Here is a 22,909-nt window from a genome sequence, read left to right as displayed (position 1 = left end):
TTGTAATTCTGGGATTTATTCAAGGAATAATTTATTCTAGGGAATTTATTCTACGAATTCAAATATTATTAATCGATTTACAATGCCGGTTTTAAAATTAACATTTACTATTAGATGCAACATTTACTGCACCTAAATGACATTGAAATTCTTCAAAGAAATTCTGCTTAACTTTTTACGTGACCAATCGAAGAGTGTGACAAGGTGGTGTGATTCGCTTATGTCACGTTGTTCTAAGAAAGATAAGAATGACAAAGGAAATAGACGAAGAAAAAAGATTAACGCGTCATAGGTATCCTGCATTTCTTGCTTCAAGCTAAATCACACGCACAATCAAACATCTTGAAACATTTGTTTCTCACTATCGTTTATGCCCATTCTCCTACTTGATAAAATTCTATCAAATTTGTTCCTCTAGTAAGAAATTTTATTTATAAATGAAAATTCCGAAATAAACATTTCATGAACAATTTTTCAAATTTTTAACCGTCGCTTCTGTATTAAACGATCACGATGATCCATTAGATTTTTAATTTAATCCGTTAATCCGAAAACTCAAAGAAACCTGAAACACTCGCGCGACAAAACATCAGAAATAAACTTCACCTAAATTCTAAACCCTGTACCATTAATCTCTCGAAAATCGGAAATACAAAGCGAACGATGCAAGCTTCATTTATAATTCACGCCGGCCAATTCAACACGGGTACAACTTCAAAGAGCAGAAACTCCCGGTGTTGAAAATCTCGTGGCCACCACTGAATCATCTTTTGGAACGAAAATTTCGAACGATACGTAACAAACATCCGGGCAAACCGAATTCCGATGCGTGTTGCACCTCGACGTCTCTCGTGTTCCATTCATTCGTTTCCCTCGCTACCGTTTCGTGTAGATTCTGTCGCGAGAAGAACGTCGCGCGTATAAATAGCCCGCGTTTTCACGTTTACGCGTCTATTCCTGGCTGACGAATTCGCGTTCTGGCCTAGCGGTGATTTCTCATTCAGATTTCCGATCTGGCTCGTTACACGTGAAAAATCGTCGTCTGATTGTTTCTGACTACGTTTCGCCAATGATAGATAGCTTAATCCGCGCATTCAGGTTTCATAAGGTTTGAAAAATGCACGAGCTAAACGTGAAAATAAATAATTACAATAATTTTACGGTGATAGAACGACGAGCAATTTAAAGGGAAAACAGTTTACCTCGATCGACGATCAATTTTAATAATTGCGTGTAATTAATTACGTAGTAAGATTTAATAAATACTGAGAGCAATGGCGGTAATTTTGAAATGTATTGCTCCGCCTGGAAAGTTCGTTTCGATTTTCAAGAAATTTGGTCCTCATGAAAGATCATATCGAGAAATTTTTCGTTGGAAAATCCGAGAGGTTCTGGAAGGATGGAATATTCAAGTTACGTGAAAGATGGAAAAAGGTTATGGAAAAAAATGGCACCTGTATAATTCGATAAATGTATATCGACAACGAATCAAGTTGTTATTCTCGTTAACAAGAATATTTAATATAGTTAATATTATACAGGGTGGTTGGAAACTGGTGGTACAAGCGGAAAGGGGGTGATTCTACGCGAAAAAAGAAGTCGAAAATATAGAATAAAAATTTTTCGTTTGAGGCTTTGTTTTCGAGAAAATCTACTTTGAATTTTCGCTCGGTACGCGTCCACTTTATCACGTCTCGTTATAACGGATCTCACTGTAGATCGTTGTCTCGATGGAAAAATTAAAAAAATAATTTTATTCTATATTTTCGACTTCTTTTTTCGCGCAGAATCACCCCCTTTCCGCTTGTACCACCAGTTACCAACCACCCTGTATATCGTAGAATCTATTTTAAAGAAATTTTCTATGATACACGTATATTAAATTTTCATAAATCTACCGTGAAATTGTCAGAGCTTTGTTCGATCATTATCGTCAGACTACAATTATAAATATTTCTCTTTTAATTCTGACATTTTAGTCCAATTGAACTGTAGTTTGATATTAGTCGAGACTTTGTTTCGTATACGGGTGATTGGTAACTGGTGGTACAAGCGGAAAGGGGGTGATTCTACACGAAAAAAGAAGTCGAAAATATAGAATAAAAATTTTTTTTTTTTTTAATTTTTTTTTCTTAATTAATTTTCCATCGAGACAACGATCTACAGTGAGATCCGTTATAACGAGACGTGATAAAGTGTACGCGTACCGAGCGAAAATTCAAAGTCGATTTTCTCGAAAACAAAGCCTCAAACGAAAAATTTTTATTATATATTTTCGACTTCTTTTTTCGCGTAGAATCACCCCCTTTGCGCTTGTTTTACCAGTTACCAACCACCCTGTATATTCGTATTAATTTTGTCGATTAGTTTGTAATTTACTAGTTCGATAGTTCTTAATAATCTATTGTTGCAGAGGCTTTTTATTCGCTTTTTAAAAAATTGGAAATTATTCAATTTTAATTTACCAGAATACTCGATAAACATTTTATTTAACACAATTTAATATAAAGCTTAATTTATTAGAATGATCGATATTTCAATTTTCTAGAAACGATCGTATGATGTTTATCGATTCGGTCTCTGTGTGATTCATAGTATATTAATCGAATTATATTTTAACATGTTCGAGTTAAAATTTCACAAAGTAACGTTATACGGCCTTAGTCTATATTGTATTAAATATGGTTGCTCATCTGATGCAATACACGGCTGTATTATGTATGGCACGTCGTTAAAATCAAAGGAATAGTCACGTCACAGTCGCCATTGCGTTTCTTCGCTGACGAATAGTTTTAGGGACTGGCTTATGTGACACAGCCGTCGCAGAATCGAGAGAATACGACCTTAGCGTCAATCAGTCGGCCGTATTTTCTGCGTGGACGTCGTTACAGTTAGAGCTGTTGATTCGTAGAGAATCATTGACTCGAAATAGCCTCTATTGCTCGTTTTAACATAGGCAAAATCGTGACGCAACGTAATGGTGGAGTTGACGATGGCTCGATTTGTTTCTACGAAAATATCGCGATGGAATTTGCGGAATTTTAAATTATGATCCAGCGAAAAACAAGCGTGGACAGATCGTGCTACGAAATTTGTTGGTAGTTGCAAAATATAATTTGCTGATGTTTCTTTGTTCATTATCTATATCGAAATTTCTCGATAATTTTAGGGGAACTTTGATTTACGATTTAGCGCAAAATCAGATGGAAATACATTGTCGTGGCACGAAATTTGTTTACAGTTGCAAAATAGAATTTAGTATTCGTATATTTTGACGTTTATAGGTAGATCTTTTGACAACTTTCCATGAATCGTTCCAATGTAATGTTATCGGAAAATCATCGACGAGACGATTACAATCTATCCCGATGTGTTCCATTTATTTCTGCAAAGTAGAACAAACCACTGAACTTTATACGACCGATTATTATATCGAAGTAGAAATAGAATTGCTATCACGATGAGATCTGGGAAATTGTGATTTACGATCTTGTGGAAATGCTGCTGCAGATACATTGTGGCAGAAAATTTGTTTTTAGTTGCAAGATATAATTTATCGTGAATGATTTTGCATCTAAATCTTCTGATAAGCTTCCGTAGCTCGTTCGAGTGAGGATACGCTGTTACAAAAATATGATCGATGAGGTGATTTTCATTTGTTTCTGGAAAATAAAACGGGTTATTGAACATTATATGACAGATTACTGTATCAGATGTATGTGAAAGTAGAATTGTTCGAAATATCGTAGATAAATTATTTCGCTATTAAGAAACAGGACGCCTGTTTGTCGACACGTATGAATCAGTGAATAAGGAATGTTTGGCGTTGTACGTGCCATACTACTCGATAAAGTTCAAACGTTTATCTGGCAATTTATTGGGTAGTCCCTGCAACACTTAGAGACTTTATGTAACGTGAATTTATCGAACGCAGTAAATTGTATTTTATGGATGGCGATGAGATACTCTGGCAGTTCGGCCTTCGGGAAATATCCTGCGAAGTAGGTGGCGCAACTGATATCCTGCGTTTTAAATATCTATAAGGTGTAAGCCCTAAATTCGAATTCTGATTATAAATTCACTCTGATTTCGTTGGCCGTGCATTTCTTTGTATTTTCAATCCCATGAACCAAGTCATCCATTAAAATGATTTTCTTATTTGCGAAGAAATCCGCATATTTGTTAAACAGACTATTGTATTTGTCAGTATGTACTTATTTGTCGTGTCGCTAATTTTTTAGTATCTTCCTAATAGACAATTCCATGCGATGAAAAAGCCACTATTACGCTATATATATACACCAAAATCCATTCTCCAAGAATGTCACCATCTTCTTCAACATCGAAGCTCGATGCCTCATCCGAACAGAAATTTCCAAAGATCCGCTCTCGAAAACTATCTCCTCTAACGAACGAGCAATCTTCTCTTTTTTCCATCCCCGACAGAGACAATCGGAAGGTAAATTTCCTTAGGTCAGAAGAGAAAAGCATCGCGCACGTGAGAGGGACTGTCGTGTTCGAATTTTAGAGTAAGGTCGTCGAAGAATACATTCTTGATTCGAGCTATCAAACCGCACAAAGGATGCGTTTGAAAAAGCGAGGAAAGGACGAGCGTTTGATACGGCGAAGCGTTTTGCGGGGAGAGGAGACGGGATGAAGGGGAACGGTCGGATTCGACCCCTTTTTCGCCGAAGAGAGAGGCGAAAGGGGGCGGCCATGTTGGGTCGCCTCAGCCATTTTCGGGCACACGCGGACAAAAAAGGCGGGTTAGGGCCCCTTCTCGGTGAAAAACCGCTTCTAAAGAAGGACCACGTCAAATCTGACAGGCGGAGGGAAGAAGGGGCCACATATGGCCACGTAAGGGCCAAAAAGGGCCCGCCTCGTCGCGTACACGTCGTCCCTGCTGCCGTTTGAAAAAGAACAATCCTCTCAGTTCTCCCTTTCTCTGTGTAGTCGAGGGCGCGTGTTTCTTCTTCTGCTTCTTCTTCTTCTTCCTCGTGCTCTTCTTCTTCTTCTTTTCCTCCTCCTCCTCCTTTCTCTCCCTTCCCTCGATGAGCCCCCCTCGTTTTCTTCTGTCGACTCTCTTCAGGCGACAGAGGGGGCATTCATTCATGCACGCATTCCCAGAATGCACTGTGTATGCCCGCCTTGCGTACATGTGTTTTGGGAGCTTTGAGGTTATGTTCAAGTGGGGCGTGGTGAGAATAATGAAGTTCTGACGTATAAGGAAAGAAATGGACGTTAACGTGTTAGAGAAATATATCTTGTTTGAGCCAAAGGTGCAAGATAGAATCTCAGTTAGCCAAAAATGTTGCGAAGTCAGAATATGAATCGAAATAACCATTAGGGAGAGGAACGAAAATAACTAAAAAAACTTCAAAGAAAATGAAAACTACGTTTCTGTAGAATTTTTAGGGCAATCGTTTAAAAAGCAATACTTTCAAAAATCACGCGGCTATCGTTTAAATAAAAATTGCGACGCAACCGTATTCTTAGATGTGGTGAGAAAAAGACAAAGGAAAGAGAAAGACAAGAAGAACGTTGGCTAAGCTCCCCAGAAACCAAAGTAACGTAACGAACAATGAAGTTCAAATGTAGCGTGCAATAGCGGCTAGCCGTCTCTAATAGAAAAGCTTGCCAGTCTCTCTATTACTCCGTTCTGTGTTTCTCTCTTCTCGATCTACCAATCCGTTCTGGATCGTTTGCATTTTACTGCGTTGTCGGACAGAACAGAAACACGGAGAGTCAGATCTAATCCAAGCCTAGGCTCATCTTGTTGTGCAACTAGTCGGACACGCGATGCAAATTCAAGGAAATCGTTCGACAATCCAACATGCAATTTCCTGCGTCGATAACACGCGTTTCCGGATCTCGTTCGAATTCGTCATGGCTGCTAAAATTTTTCTCCTTTCTCCAATCCCCTCGACAAGGTTGACTTATCGTGAATTATCTAGCACGTTCTCGTAAATCAAGTTTTAAGTTTCGCCGTATATCATCGATTTATGCCGAACCGGATAAATGAGCTTTATTTCGTCGTTTTTTTATTTCTTCAGTCTGCTTTGGACAACATTTTTCTTGTTGTAAGTGATCTTTCACGCGTTACCGCTTCTAAATTTTTTTTTTATTATTATAAGGTTTCTTGCTGAAAGTATTATTAGTATAATTTCAAATAATTTGTAAATAAATAACTACATTTATCAGTCACTATATGTATGTAATTACGTAATGTATACGTTTTTGAATATTATACTCCCTTAGTTGAAATGTACTAGCTACTACTTTCTCATTCTTCAAGTTAATGTTGAAATATTTGAAGTTCCTCGTGTTTTATATTATCATCGTTATTTTTATATCAAGTCATGTAGGCTATATATTATACAAGTAGATAATGATTACATATTTATAATTGAATGAAGAAAAACAAAGATGATATAAGAAAAATGATGAAACCACGATTTTCTTCAATTTCGAAATGATGGTTTATATAATATTTAGTAGATCAAACAAATCTTTGCCATAATAATTGGTATAAATATCCAAAATTTAATAATCAAAACTGTGAGCAGTCGTAAGTTAGTTTCAAGAAATTACACAAGTGAATTGTCCACGCGTCATCCTTATCAAACCTCTCCTCCTCTAGATCTTTTTCCTTATACTGCAGTCTGTTTTTTGAATTCTTGACTAAAGGACAGAAATCGTTCGTTGTGTTTCGGTTGAACACGTTCGACGTCTGTATCCGTCATATTCTTTCCTCGTTTTCGTTTCGTGGTAGCATCCCAACACCGGAAGCATTTTCGTGTGACGTACTGTACGTGTACAACGGTACACGCAGACGTTCCCTTAAACGGTATCGAGTTACTCGTCAGCTTGGAACACAACTTATGTAAGTATATACGTCAAGAAGTTTCGATCTTCGTGGTGTGCTGTCCACCTCCTCTGCCCGTGTGTCTGTTGCTCGTACTAAGTTTCACCTTGCAAAGAGAGAAATACTGCGTTCTTCCATTTTTTCTATGTCGGATCAGAATGCAGATCAAGGAAACTGGGGAGTAGAATTGTTTTGCAATCAGTAGAGTGAAAGAATAGGATCTAGGCGGAGATTTGTTCCATCTGATTCTTAGAATTCTGATTTTTAGAATCGCTTTGTTGAGTATTGGAATTAGTCCACTTTTATTCTGAATGCCTGGCTTCATATCATAACACGATAATAAATGGATAAGACATTCGAGTGATAAATGAATTCTTGTAATAAGAAATACATGATTTCTATGAGAAGCTTTGAGGATGATGATAAACGAGAGGATAGTGACTCGTAAATAGCAATAACATTTTGACGTTAGAAGTTTCATGAAATTCTGAGATACAATTGTCTCCCCGATGCCAACTATTTCGCTACGAAATCGAGTCGCGAATCGCAAACGATGAAGAGCCTATAAAGAATTCTTAACGATACTGTGTTGTGCTATTTCACGTCCTATATTTCCAGTTAAGAAAAGATGTGAAACGTAGCGCTATATCATTTTCAATAGACATCTCGAGTCTTGTGATTCAAATAGGTGCCATGGGTATGCGCGTGGACGTACTGCGCATGTCTACCGGAACTAATGTGCCGCCATTTTTATTTATGCACGTAACTCAGCGTAGCTTGACTACGAAGTTTATCGTACATTATTAACCAGGAATTTACGAGGGTCATAAGTTTATAGTAAACGATTGTATATAGTTAGAGAAGGCTATAAATAGGAATCCAGTCATTTTAACAGATTATAGAAAATATAGTGTAAATAGATGCAACACGTTACGCACGAATCGCAATCCCGATATTATTTACTCCCTTGCAGTGCTATAATTTAGCAGAATGGATATAACCAGTGACTGAATTCGTATTTATGGCGAACCTAATTTATATATGCGTTTTTGCATCTTTAAATTTCCTATAAACATTCACAGCCTATATTTACTTGTTACAAATTTACTACTTACAAACCAATGCTTGTATGAAGCATATAATATCTTTAAATTATAGCTTATAATCACTGCGACGCTTTACAGAAGCGATACAATAATTCTAGAATATAAGTAGAATATAAATAGAATTCTAGAATAACAGATAAATAATAACAATGAAAGAAATGTTTCTTTACTTATGTTTATAAAAATTTGAATTCCTTTAAAGATCTACAATCTAGTAATAAACTACTTGCTCAATAGTATGCGCATGCGCATTAGGAAAATAACAGAGCGTCGCTGTGTATCCTCCATACATAAAATTTACGATTGGATGTTAGTCGTCGTTGTTCTTTGATCGTACATACTAAAGTTTGGCATGAAAACGTAGAATTTCTGGCAGGCGGTGTGGAAGCAGCAAATTCTTCCGTACGATTCCAATGTAGAAACAAGCCGATCAGTCGGAGATAAAGCGCCATTCATTTCCCCGCGAATTTCGATGCGACCGCCACCTATGCAGAGGTCGATAACTCTTCTGCTCGGAATCCGCCGGCTATTCGTCTTTCATTTGGTTACCCCTGCGTTACAACTGCAACATTCGTAATTATCGCGTCGTTAATCTTGTTGGACACGCGGGGGATTTTCAATGACTCTGAATTAGTATGTTCAATCGAAGAGACAAGTCGGAGAAGCCGAACATTCTTCCCAGTATCAATTGAGATTAATCGCTACACTTCTTGCGTCTACTAAATTTTGTCAAATGAAGTTACTTTTAATTGAAGCTTGTAAAACAGGCTTCTAGTTGTTTCAATGACTAATTCGGAAGTGCGGCGATTTATATGGAAATTTTTGCATATATTCAAATATTACATGTAATACGATTCTTTATCGGAACAAAGAATCCTGTTTTGACTGCGTCATAAGTTAGAAATTGTACGCGTTTTAAATTGAAATTATTTAAGAAATATCGAATAATTATAGATAGTGAAGTGCAATGTACATTTTACTTTTGCATAGGATCTCATAAAAACTGCAGCACCATTTTATGCACTATTGCATGACCGATTATTTCATATCTGTTATTTATTCTGTGCTTAATTAAGTATGAGTAAATACACTATTCGATAATCAAGTACTTTGTGCATTATTTAGTTTATATTTAATTAAGTACAGTAGTAGATACACTATTGTATAATCAAGTATTTTGTATATTATTTACCTTATACCTATACTATTGCATAATAAGTATTTTATCCGCTATTCGCTTTCCACTTAATTAAGTACAAAGACGTAGACAGTTACTTAGAGTTGTCTTCAATGAAAAGGTCAATAAATCAGAGGATTCGCATTGCAAGAAAAAAAAGGGATTAAATCATGGTCATAAATCTAGAGATAAATAGCCTCTAGGCGCCTATCTAGACTCTCCATCTCACTCATGATCGATTTGCATATTTTTCAATAAAATAAAGGTCGCTCGGTGGGTGTTCCGTCGCAGTATCTTTGTCCAGATTAAATCTGTTTCACGCGATAGAATCGATCAACCGATCATTGACATGATCATTAACCAAGATTCTCGGCTGTGGTACAAAACTTTTGTCCGAGTTCCGCCATCGAAATACTTCTTCTTCGTGCCTCCCTGAAACAAGTTGAAGAATAGAAGTTGAAGACAAGCAGATATATCCATTCACTTGTGTAACACGTTCCTCATAGAACGAAGAAGACTACCGAGTGGCAGGTTCAACGTAATCCGGATTAAGGAATTCTGAAACACCGAAAGCGTTTTAACGCTTCGGTCCTCTTATTCAGGTGAGGACTTCTGAGTTTACCTCTACCGATGTTATCGCTCTGTCACCCATTCAACGATCCCAAATTATCGATCAATCAGTGGTATTAACTTCGAAATAGGAGTGCGAAGATTTAACTATAATCGATTGGCCGCTTCTCTGTTGTGGTTTTTGATTCGTATCTATTGGAACTTTGTAGTTTATAGCAGTTTGTATATTTCTCTATATATTGAATATGTACGAGAGAAAACGTTCAAATTATGTAATTCGAACAGAATTCGAGGCTTAAAACTTCTGAAAATCTTGATAGGTTTTGAGTCTTGAATGCCTTGATAACGATCCAGATTCGAAGCGACTCGGAAGTGTTTCAGATCTCATCGCTATACACACTCGCGTTAAAGCAAAACCGTGAAGGTTATTTTCATATCCTTAAAAAGATACAGATATTATAGAAACTATATATAACCGTCAACAACCCATGGTGAATATTTCCTTAAAATTACACGATCGGTAAAATCGCCATGAAGAGCATGGGGTGAGAGTGGCAGGTAAAGAGAAACAAAAGGTAGACGCGGTTAGCTTGACCATGGAGGAGGAAGCAAGAGCAAAGAAAGAGGCGAGCAAAGTTTGTAAACAGAGGCGGTGTGTACACGGTAGGCTGCATCCCCATTATTTTAGGCCGAAGAAATTCTTTCCTATCTGCTTATGGAATCAGCTGCCGGTGAAGTCCCTTCTTCTCTTCGGCGCTTACTCGACGCGCTCACCTGCCGAGCGGACTGGATCTAGAGACCAGAGAAACTGTGAGAGCAGCAACAGGCTTCCCTTGGCGTGCTTGGGAAAATCCTCTCTCTGCCTGCCGACAAGCTGACCAGCCGATTTTCAATTTGCTCTCTCTACATCCATGGAGATTCATCTGCGATGGAAAGCTTGCCTTCCTGCCTTTTCGACTGCATGCAGAGTAAATCCTGAAGTAGCCTTCTCTGTTCGCTAGTCTTCTCCGTTCAAAGGATCTCCCCTCCTGAGATAATAACGTGCCCATCTAATTCTGGATCTCACGAAAGTTTCTGGTGTAAGTTAGGCTTTTGTAGTGGGATTTATGGCGCCAGATAATTCTGCGAATAATTAGTATGTAACGAGAGGTATTATTTTTGGTTGAATTTTTGTATTTTATTTTAATCTTTAATTGGTATCATTGGTAACCGTGAATGTGTAGATTACTTAATTTTGGTGTATTTAATAAGTTAATGTAATTAACGCTACATGGAAATAAGATACTTATCTAAAGTTATTGAAAGATATATGTCTTATTAATCGTTGAAAAACGTAGCTGACCACTAATAAAAATTACTTCTGCAACTAGTAGCCGGTCGTCATAGCGTTAAAATATAAAAATAGAGTGAAAGCTAAAGTCAGTTGTAGGTTAAACGTTTCTTCCGATATAGGTGCAGAATTTATTTCACGACTCGAGTAGTAATTGAACTGTATGAACATGAACAGCAGGCGTTATGTCCGTTAGCTAGAGATTGTTCCCCTTTTTCTTTGTTTTTCACAACACGGTCTAATAATATTGTCTCGCGTTTCTAACGCGACGGCGAGCGCAATCGGATCGCATCTCTGACCAGAATAGAAGCCGAAATCTCAGATCTCTTGGCTCGGCTTTTAGTCGGCTTTCCACTGGTCACCTCGTGTCTTTTGCTCTTTCTATTCATTTTCCGTCCTTTTCTAATTCGCCGCGAAGATATACGGCCAACGTTTACGCGTGTCCCGTGCCGAGACGCCACACTGATGATCGTTGGAGACGCGGCACTACGTCTCACGCCCTCGAAATTCCTCTCTGTCTTATAGGCTTGTAATCAAATAGATCGTGGAAAAAGTCACCGACGATTGTTGACAATCGCGCAAACGAAGAATGCTCAACACTATGGTCGTTGACTGTATAGAATTACGTTATGTATGTTACAATAAAGTCTCTATGAGGAAAGACGAGATAGAAAACAAAGCCGAATAAAAAGTAATCATTTGCGTATGCGTAAACATTTTGTAGACTGTATATCGTTCATTGTAGAAATTAATAACGTCTTTTAACAAGCCATATATACACGGTGTTCATATACGGTAAGCATGGTACAATAAAAAATAAAATATGTATCAAGGATATATAATAGGATTTTTTCATTCCGCTGTTTTGTTGTTCCTCATAATTGTTTAAAAAGTTATCCAGTTGACAAGAAAGAGAGACCGGCTAATAAACAAAAAAGAACCAGATGCGTGGTATTACAATATAGTATGTACAAGACATTTAATATATTAGCTTAACTTTAATAATTGATCATAAAAGGAGCTATAAGATTCAGGTGGATATGTACGTACTTTCTTATGATACTCTATGACTTTATAGTGAACTGTATTCTTGTCCATCATCCTTATTAGGTTGACAAATCTGAAAATTATGCCTATACTTAATGAGCTGCTCTTCAACACGTTCGACATATGGACGTATTTCAACATCGTGCATATATCTACAGTTCATCGTAATCCATTTTATCGCAGCATATTCGAGCGTCGTTTTTCATCGAGCAAACGATATCGAATAAAAGAGGTACGATTCTATAGATGGTGGTCGATGATTGCGAGTGGGTGGCGCTGTCACGCGAGACATCTCGCGCGTACATATTTCGAAAAACTCTACGAGATATATTATAAACAAAAGTCACAACGTTCACGGTATCGATAGACCGATCATATCTGTCAGTAAGCACTCGAACAGCATCGCCGTTTCATTCTTACATATATAGACAGTGAAAGAAAGAAAGAGCCGAGGGCTATTCAGTCGGATTAGCATAATTCGTAATTTAATTTCCCGATAAATTTCCTATGGCGTTATTCGCTAGCCGGCCAAAATGAGATGGTATCGGCTTGCGCGATTCCACTAATTCGCGTCTAAGTTTATATCGCTCGGGAGAGAGCAGCACGGGGTCGAGATAGCATCTCCCTTCTTTCTCGCCCTCTTTGTCGCACCTACTTCGTGGCTTTCTTCGTTCCCCCTTCGTTGAATCTTTTTCTCTCGTGGGCCGCCTCGTAAAATCGGATTATATCGGCTCTGTCGCCCCTGCGTTGTCGCACACTTTATTCGAGCCACCACACGGTATCGCCCCGTCGCAAACGAGCGGGGTCAGGGTTCGTGGCGAGCGGTACACACGGTAATCACACGTTCTTCTTTAATAAATTCTAACCGCGCGATTCTTCTCGATGGGAGCAGTGCGCATGCGTACTAAGGACTGATGGACAGCGCTACATATGGCATGCGGCTACGTCACATGGTACATGTTTCATAGGTATATGTAATTTGACACTAACCTATTTTTCTTTTTTATTCACCGATTATTTTTCTTCTTTTCCGTTTCTGTTTCTAGCGCACTTACTACAATAATTTATCAGTATAGATCAAGTTTAGATCTCTGTATTTTGGTAAAATATATTTTCTTTTTCTTTATTGAAAAAAATTTCGTAAGAAATTTATCATAACGATATATTATAACAGAATTTTCCAACATTGTATAGTATTACAAAGTAGTATAGCTGGATATTTACATACGAAAGTACACAGTGAGATGAAGCTCTTTTTTTCGGCTTTCTCCTAGATACACGAGTTGCAACTATTTAAGAAGCTTAGAATGTGAAGACACGCTTTGATGTTCGGAATAGCCAGCAGCGTTGCAATGTCTAATGGTAGCTGGAAATTTATCTTTCGAAGGTTGTACATATATTAATTTCGTTCTTTGAACATTATATAGATTACATTGCCATAAGACATAAGGCATGGTTAAGTTTCATTTTCGAGATTGCATCTGCATTTAGGGTTGTTGGTAATACCGATACGAGCGAGAGCAGCTGCTAAATGATAGTGATCTGCACTACTTCTATTTACAGTTACAACAAATCCGCGAGATAATTGATAATACAATACGCTTTCATTATAAGTATGTATATAATAATTGTCCAAGGTTATCTTTTTTTAACCTACGTATATATGTCAGAATCTTTTTATACCAATTTCCTAACTAATGTTATTTACTCTTTATTTGACGTCGAAATTGAATATTTGTAGTAATATGAATATTCTCGTGAGTTATGTTACGTTACTATGATCATCCTCCACGTTTCTTTTAACTGTTTAATATTCATGGTCTTTAACGTCAAAAGTGGTTGAATTATTAGGGAATTCTGCGGTCAGGAGGTGACCTTAAGAACAACGCCAGGGACGTTGTTCCTCGTAAGATAGAATCTTCTTCACGATGGGATCCATGGAACCGTTCTCGGCCATTTCTGTTTCTGGAAACTGAACGAATCGATCTCGTTGACTTCGCTCGAGCAATGGAGAGGAGAAGCCCGGTTACGGAATTTCCAAGTGAAGCTTATTTACGAACTGGCCGATTAATAAAACGAGCCGCGCCTTCGATCATTATCTCAGCGCCGTTTAAAACGGCGAGACCATGCTGATGCCATAAAATCGCGCGCCACGGTTTTTCGGCCCGTTTCGATGTTATTCACTAGCGTGTCACATTTTTCGTACGAGAAAATGATTAAAAATAACGACAGTAAAAATTATCCGGCCATCGTCATCCTCCGCGAAATCGACGATCGTTATCAGTGATGATACGAAATTACCTTTGAATTATTGCCTCGATATTGGGAAATAATTGGACGTGTTACTAATTCTAACGAACTGCGCCTGTATAATGATACATATACTACGTGTACTGTATAAGGTGATTCGTTAATTTGGGTATGTAATTTTTTGTTAATTTAAAATGTGTTTTTCATAATTTCAGAATATCACTGCTCGTTTCCTTCTGGATAATTCTCTATTCTGTAAAATTAGTGTCACGTATAATTTCAAAGTATTATATCGTATTTACTGATCATTGCCTGATGACTTAGAAATCGGACTTGCTTTTATATAATTTAGAAATATAAAACCAAACGAAAACTAAACTTCTGTATATCTATAGATACATTCGTTTAAACATTCGCTCTACTACGCTTCATCCATTCTTCATTTACATATACCTATCTATATACAGGGTGATTGGTAACTGGTGGTACAAGCGGAAAGGGGGTGATTCTACGCGAAAAAAGAAGTCGAAAATATAGAATAAAAATTTTTTTTTTTAATTTTTTCCATCGAGACTACGATCTACAGTGAGATCCGTTATAACGAGACGTGATAAAGTGCACGCGTACCGAGCAAAAATTCAAAGTCGATTTTCTCGGAAACAAAGCTTCAAACGAAAAATTTTTATTCTATATTTTCGATTTCTTTTTTCGCGTAGAATCACTCCCTTTCCGCTTGTACCACCAGTTACCAATCATCCTGTATACATCTATATACAGTGCCTACCTGCTCTATATTTTTTAATTTGTATCTTATTTCCCAATAAAAAGAAACCCGATGACTGTGGATAATCGCAATAAAATGATAAACGGTAATAAGACCAAAGATCTGAAAAATCAAGAGAAAAACTGTTGGATGGAATGGCGAAGAGAAGCGAGAGATCTCGCGGTAATAGGTTTAGTTGTCGCGAGGAACTCGTCCGCCAAATAAATGTCCCGGGCACGCGATGAGTCACAAATCCTAATGAAAATAATAATGCCCGAAAGATTCCGTTCTCTTAGGCAGGCAACGCGCGGCGTGCAACGCGGATAAATTTACTGCGCGATCTCGACTCGGATAAGGCATACCTGGGGACACCTCGTCTGGGGTTATAGACCCAGGCATGCAACGGGTGGCACGGAAAGTACCGGTGAAAACAAGCTGATCCCCTTGTCCTTGCCTCGGAACTACGTCGTTCCACGTGTGGGATCTGTTGCATCGCGTCTCGTGGAAATAATTCTTGTCCTCGGACGACGAGAACCGACTCCCCTGCAACCGGCACCGAACGACCAACCAGATTTTCACCTGCCGAACGGATTTATCGTTCGCCTTGTCTTGGAAGAATTAGTCGAGGGATATAGGAACCTATATCTTTCTTTTTTTTTCGTTGGGATCTTCCTTGATCTTTTTTAGCACGCTTCTGTATGAGACAATAATTTCTATTATCGTTTAACGATGTGTAAAAAAATAAATAGTGTTACTGTATAAGAGAATTTCTATTTATGATGATACGTTAGACTCTTATACAGTGGAATCTTTCTTTGATTGTTTTTCAGCGGCATTTTCATCTTTTGTAGTGTGATTTTGTACGAGACAATAATTTCTATATCGTTTAATAATATGCTGGAATTCCGTAGAATCTTCCTTGATCTTGTTCTTTGAGATTCTTTTATCCGTTTAGTTGTGATACTGTACGAGTGAGTTTCCATAGAGCTTAACGACATGTTACACTCTTATCTAATGGAATCTTCGTTGATCTTTTATCGTGATATGTATAGGACGATAATTTCTAGAGTTTAACGTTATGCTAGACTCTTAATCTAACGAAACCACTGACCTTTCTTGTTTTACTTTTGAGTTCAACGTTATGTCAGATTCTAATCTAACGAAATCATCGTTGTCCTTTCACCCTTTGGCTTTTTACTATCCTTTCTTCTGATACTTTATGAGCCGATAATTTCTATATGATTTAACCATATATAAATATACAGGGTGGTTGGTAACTGGTGGTACAAGCGGAAAGGGGTCGATTCTACGCGAAAAAAGAAGTCGAAAATATAGAATAACAATTTTTCGTTTGAGGCTTTGTTTTCGAGAAAATCGACTTTGAATTTTCGCTCGGTACGCGTGCGGTACGTTATAACGGATCTCACTGTAGATCGTTGTCTCGATGGAAAAAATTAAAAAGAAGAAAATTTTTATTCTATATTTTCGACTTCTTTTTTCGCGTAGAATCACCCCCTTTCCGCTTGTACCACCAGTTACCAACCACCCTGTATATAAAAATCCGAAATCTCGCCGATGTCACAATAAAAAGACACGCGAGAAAGCGTAAAAGTTACGATAGCGAATCATTCGTAAATACGAATTTTATTCAGCTCTAGATACTCGCTACCCGCAAAGATACACAAGGAAGTCAATCCTCAGAGATCGAATAATTCCCGATATTATAAAAGTAAAATGATACCCGAAACCCGAGCGTAAAACCGTGTCGTAACGCGTGTATCCTGTCGATAAAAGATACCATACAAAATTCAAGCATCCACAAATTTCAATTTCATTTCATTTAACTGAAATACCGTGAACGGGGTTTCCGTGGAAGTCGGTCGTGAAAGATCGAGAGGGTCGCCGATATCACAAACGTGAAAGGTTACACGAAAGTGTGTAAAACGGGATGCCCGTTATCAGAGTTCGGTAGCTGGCAAGGGAGGCGGGGCCGAACTGAACGAACGCGAGAGGGACCGGTTCTCGAAAACACCCCGTAGACAAGTGTCGTGGCACTTGCGCCTGGAGAGACAGTGCCGTATCGCGGCGGCCACGTCTAAACGACTTGTAAAACAAGCGCTTAACGATTGCTCGTACCTGGATATAGAGAGTGTCTTAGTCAAGCATGACGAGGAGGTAACCGAACGTTCAAGAGAGAAAGAGGTTGAAGCGCGAGGCCGCAAGGACCCCGAAGTGGTCCCACGTGCTTCGTGGCTTCGAGGAGGTCCAGCCTGCTAAATTGAGTTTACGATACGTCCAGAGCGAGTTCACTCCTCCCTTCCTCTCTCTTTCTCTCGCTTTATATTCCTATTCTGTTGTCAGTTTTACTCGTTCCTCCTTGTTCTCAGTGATGTTCCACCCTTAATTCACGTTGCTACACCCAGAAAAGGAAGCAGTACCCTCTTCACCGGTATTTTACGAATCGAGGATGGTATTATCTTAGCAGGCATTATTCCGTGCAGCCCTTATCCTCTTCCGCTTCTCGGGATACCGAGGATCATTGGTCGACTGTTTTGTCAGTAATTATATTGGAACTGTTGCCGGTTGTGAGAAGAAGAGTTTAGTATCGTGGTGTTGCGGAGGAACCGCCCGAAGCAAACGAGAAGAGAGCGGTATAGATTCGCCTAGCATCGACTTGCAATATTAATTGGATATCTAAGCGGCCTCCATCGCTGGGTGTGGGTATTGTTCGCGTTAACTAGGAGAAATTTGTTGGATAGATAACGAACGAAATCTATGGAGGATCTGTGTGGTTTCTGCCGTTTTCTAATCTGTTCTTGCATTGTTAGGAGGGCTGTGTGTTCATATTTTTGAGGAAACATTGAGAATGGGATTGCGTCGGAATCTTTGGAGAACTTAAAAGTGGAATGGTTGTTTCGCGATTTTATATAGTTGTAGTTTGTTCTTGATGAAAATCACGACTGGTAGGATCCGTTGATTGGACTTCCTGATTAGATAGACGTACTGTAATGTTGAAAGTTACGTACAAGTTGGAAATTGTAATCGAATGTCAGTTGATTGTTTGTCTTAATATCGGTCGACTATTGACTTGTAATTTATAAAATTTACATGTACGCAACTTCGTTTGTTCAATTATTAACCTGTTATTCAAGCGCAGAATTCCACCAAAAATAAGTTTGTACTTCATCGATCTTCTCTAACAAGCAAACCATCTTCTTATCTGTTACAGCGGCCAACGAGAGGATAAAACTCATGGCGGAGGTTTAGGTGATTCGAGCAGCGAAAGTGGTGATGAAACGAAGAGGCAGGCGGTCAATCAGCAACCGCCGCAACAACCATCATCCTGCGCTGTAGCTGCGCAGCAGCAGCAACCGATGATGGAACATCAACAGGCGTCGAGCATGTATCAGCTTCCTCCTCCTGTCTCGGTTTCCAGCCCTCATTCGTACCACCAAGGCCATGGCTCGACCTTGAGCCATCCTCACACGCCGACGCACCATATACAACACCACGATACCGGAAGCGAGAGCGGAGACGACAAACGGAACCTTCATCATCAGCTGCAACATCATCTCCAGGTCGGTGCTCACGGTACTCACGGCTTGGTACATCCCACGGCGACCTTGCCACCGCCGCCACCCAGCTGCGCCCAGCAGAAGAGCCAGTTGGACTATATGCAGTACTATAGTCCACAGGTATAGTGAACTGTTTTGTGTGGTTTTGCTACTTTCCATATTTTTTTTATTTCTTTTCTTAGCAGAAGGAACAGGGACTGATCTTAACCGATTAAGGATCAAGCAATAGTTTATCACAATGTTGTCATAAATATTCAAGTTACTTTCAATTTCATGGAATCGTAGGATAGACATCAGTGTTTGACAAGAATTTTTAGATCATGACCTCGACACACGTTATTATATTTTACTGCAGTTTTAAAGGATTAAAAGAATTAATGGATTAATAGTTCACAGTGAACTGTTTTCTGTGATTTTTCTACTTTCCATCTTTTTTTTTTATTTACTTTTTGGCAGAAGGAAGAGGGATTGATCTTAACCGATTAAGGATCAAGCAATAGTTTATCACAATGTTATCATAAATATTTAAGTTTCTTTCAACTTCATGGAATTCCAGAATAGACATCAGTGTTTGACAAGTAATTTTAGGATATGACCTCAATGCACATTATTATATTTCACTGTAATTTTAAAGGATTGATAGGATTAAAAGGATTAATGGATTAATAGTTCACAGGTACAGTGAATTGTTTTCTGTAGTTTTGCTATTTTTCATCCTCTTTTTAATTTCTTTTTTTTTGGCAGAAGAAGGAGGGATTAATCTTAACCGATTAAGCATCAAGCAATAATAGCTTATCACAATGTTGTCATAAATATTTAAGTTAATTTCAATTTCATGAAATCTTAGGATAGACATCAGTGTTTGACAAGAAGTTTTAGATCATGACCTCGACACACGTTATTATATTTCACTGTAATTTTAAAGGATTGGTAAGATTAAAAGGATTAATGGATTAATAGCTCACAAGTACAGTGAACTGTCTTGTGAGGTTTTCCTATTTTTCATCTGTTTTCTTTTTTTTTGGCAAAGGAAAGAGGACTTAAGATCTTAACTGATTAAAGAACAAGCAATGGTTTTTCGTCATGTTACAGATATTTAATTTTCTTTCAATTGTTGAATAAATAACAGTATTTCTCAATTATTTTTTTGATCATGATCCAAAGGCATATTTGCATATTTCACTAGAATGTTAAAGGATTAATAGGATTAGTTTTTTGAAAGTAATTGGGCGTTGGTATTTGAAATTCTTGTTCTGTTAATTAAACAATGTATGATGATGTGTATCGTGTTTGTAGTATTTGGTGGACTGAGAATTACGGTGTACATTAAAGTGTAGAGGCTTGAGATTAATCGAGCGTTGCAACTTTCGTAAGAACATTCATTTAGTTTTGTCCAAATCATTCATTATGTGGTTCATTAAGTTATAACTACTACTTAGCATATATGCTTTCATAAGTTTAAAGAGTCGATATTAAAGTTTTTACGATAACAAATGCAAAGCACGCGTCGTATAGCGTAAGAATATCAGGTAAGGTGAAAAATTGCTTGAAATTTATGAAGAGTGTTGAATAAATTTTTGTGTTTATAACCAACTAAGTGTAATGGTTTGCGCCAGGGGTGATAAGTATGATAATTCTAACTCCGCTTTAGTAGTTCATATCTAACTTTTTTAAGCATCTGTAACAAAAACTAACTAGAGGAAAATTAATGATTCTTAATTCGATGGTTGGGAACGCATCTAGGCTGTAGATCTACAGGTAACGATCACTCTTTATAATCTCCTTAAACTCGATTACTTACTTGCTCAAGATACTCAAATATTAGCCAATTCTTTTCCTTTTATTCATATTAAATATAATACTAAATAATTAAATATTTTCTTCTGATCTACCAATCAATTCCGGACCGAAAAATATATATCAAAGATAATCAAACGTTATTATGAAAATATTCCAGGGTCCTCTTGCATAATTAAACAAATATCATTAATGAAATTTCAGAAATCACCATTAAATTTTCTCCTACAACAGCAAGTTTTAGGAATACACCAAATGAAATTTTACAGCTTTCAAATCGTCTGATTATCCCATTACAAGTAAATTTATAAACTCATAAAACGCAATTCTATAATCTACAACTTTATAATATTGCAATATTATTACTATTATTATTATATTATTAATTAATAAACTATTGCGCAAGAAGACTCAGACGATAAATCGTCAGCAAAACATCACAAAAGTATTTCAAATGTCGCGAAGAACAAAGTTCACAAGCTCTTCCATCGATGAACCATATCTATCCTTTTTTGTTCCAGGATTACCTAATCACACCGACCTCGGCGGATCTGCAGAAGTCGCTTCCTCATACAGCCACGTCGATGCAGATGGGTGCTATAGCTCCTTCCATGGGTGGTCTGAGCCCAATGGGTCCGTCGACGATGCTGCCGAACACGATGCAAAGCGTGAACACGATGAACACTATGTCGATGAACGGCATGGGGATGGGAGCGTATCAGGGCATGGGTTCCATGGGAATGTCTACGTCGCATGGTAGTTATCACAGCGGCCTGGTGTTAGGCGATTATCACTCATTGTGACCCTGGGCCCCGAGCAGCCAGGGCAAGAGAAACCAAGAGAAAACTTAAAGAAACAGAAGATACGAAACCTATAAGAGAAAAAAAAGAAAAAAAAGAAAACTGAAAAAGAAGCTAGTTTATGCGATTCGTAAACGAATCTGGCCACGAAATTATATCTGTGAGATAGTGGGAGACGAAAGGTGACCGTATTATTTTCGAGATAGCTGGGCCGATTCGTCCAGTTTGTGCTCGATGAAGAATCCAGAGTATACCACGTTAGGTAATTAGGAAGAACATTTTGTTTCTTGCGATGTTAGATCGAAGGCGTCGTCGCAAAGCGCGCGAAAAACATGTCGATTCGAAATCGACGAGACGAACGGTCTGCGTATAGTCGAGGATCGTAATGTACGTACTAGTTGTATACATTGCCAGGGAACATCAGTTGCGATTTTTTCGTGGCGTCGAAACGGAGATAGGATGAACGGTGAGATCGTGTACCGCGGAAGCGGATGCGCCCGATCTCGCTGAAGCTTCTCGTTCTAGGGACGAGTTGTAGTAGGTTTTAGGGACGTTTGCGGAACGTTGGAGTTCGGATAAATATCGAAACAAAGAGAAATATCTCGTATCTCTGACCGAAGCGACCACATCATGCCTCGACTTTTTAATCGCCGCACATATACACACACATACACATATATACACACACGCTCGAGAAACGATCTTTCCGACAAACTAACCGGCAAAAGATTTTCACCTGTGGTATTACGCGTAATACATGTTCTTCGCACACAGATACAAGATACATGAACGACGCCCATTTGGTTCTCCCAATTCTTTTGGGGACGAACGATATATATAGTATATATATATATATAAAACGCATACGATTATTACGAATAGTAGCCGTGAGAACACGAGGAAAATCGAGGCAGCGGGGGAACGCTTCCGGCGTGAAAATAGCAAAAGACATGTTAGCATTTTTCTTTTTCTTTCTTTATCCCATATCGCCCTGCGACGCCAGACAAGGCCAACGTTTTTCTTGTTTTTACAACACAGCTTCCAGAAACAACGCAAACATATGTCGTATTTTATTTTAGTTCTTTTTTCTCCCGCGAATCCAACGATTCTCATTATTCCCATTATTATTCCCCGTTTTAATCTCGTAGCGTATCGCCCGTACCTAGGTCCTGAGAAGTAAGAGGAACACACTCATACGTTATTTACGGTTACCAGTAGTTGGTTAGAACCGTGCAAGCCTCAACCTGCTGCCGGAATCTTTCTGGACCTTGGCGAACGTCGTGTTATAAGCCTCTCGGCATTTTTCCCTGCCTTTCATCTGTGGAGAATTATGAAATAGTGGTTCATTTTCTATGTTGCCTGAAAGAAGGGAAAGACACAGTGTTTGATATGTCTGTAACAGTATTCGCCCGTATTTTGTGGTCATTTTTGTCAAAGAATATAAAATATCTAGTAATCGTTTAAGTTGGAGAAAATTATCGGTAAAATTCTTAACGAAATATTTATTAGCTTTGAAAGAAATTTCGATAAATTTATCGAGATGTTACGCGGTAAAACTTAAACAGTCTTTGAAGCATAATTCTTCGACGAGAGGATAACATTTAATATCTGCAACGGGATAATATTTGA

The 22,909-nt window shown here is 38.2% G+C and overlaps 1 protein-coding gene across 3 annotated transcripts in view; it reads left to right on the top strand.

Annotated features, from left to right (window-relative positions):
- The window catches only part of so (SIX homeobox 1 protein sine oculis), a 52,431-nt gene extending 30,433 nt beyond the window's left edge, over positions 1–21,998 (top strand). For 2 of the 3 annotated variants that reach the window (XM_069125269.1, XM_069125268.1), the window contains exons 4-5: positions 18,338–18,803; positions 21,002–21,998. In XM_069125269.1, coding sequence (XP_068981370.1) covers positions 18,338–18,803; positions 21,002–21,283 — 748 coding nt within the window. In that variant the 3' untranslated portion in view covers positions 21,284–21,998. The remainder of the gene's footprint in view (positions 1–18,337; positions 18,804–21,001) is intronic. The other variant, XM_069125270.1, reaches the window with a different exon arrangement.
- The last annotated feature ends 911 nt before the right edge of the window (positions 21,999–22,909 follow it).

The sequence above is a fragment of the Bombus flavifrons genome, chromosome 13, assembly GCF_040668555.2.
Source record: "Bombus flavifrons isolate JBK064 chromosome 13, iyBomFlav1_principal, whole genome shotgun sequence".
NCBI lineage: Eukaryota > Metazoa > Arthropoda > Insecta > Hymenoptera > Apidae > Bombus > Bombus flavifrons.
The sequence above is the reverse complement of the archived record's forward strand: the minus strand, read 5'-3'. Positions and strand labels throughout refer to the sequence as shown.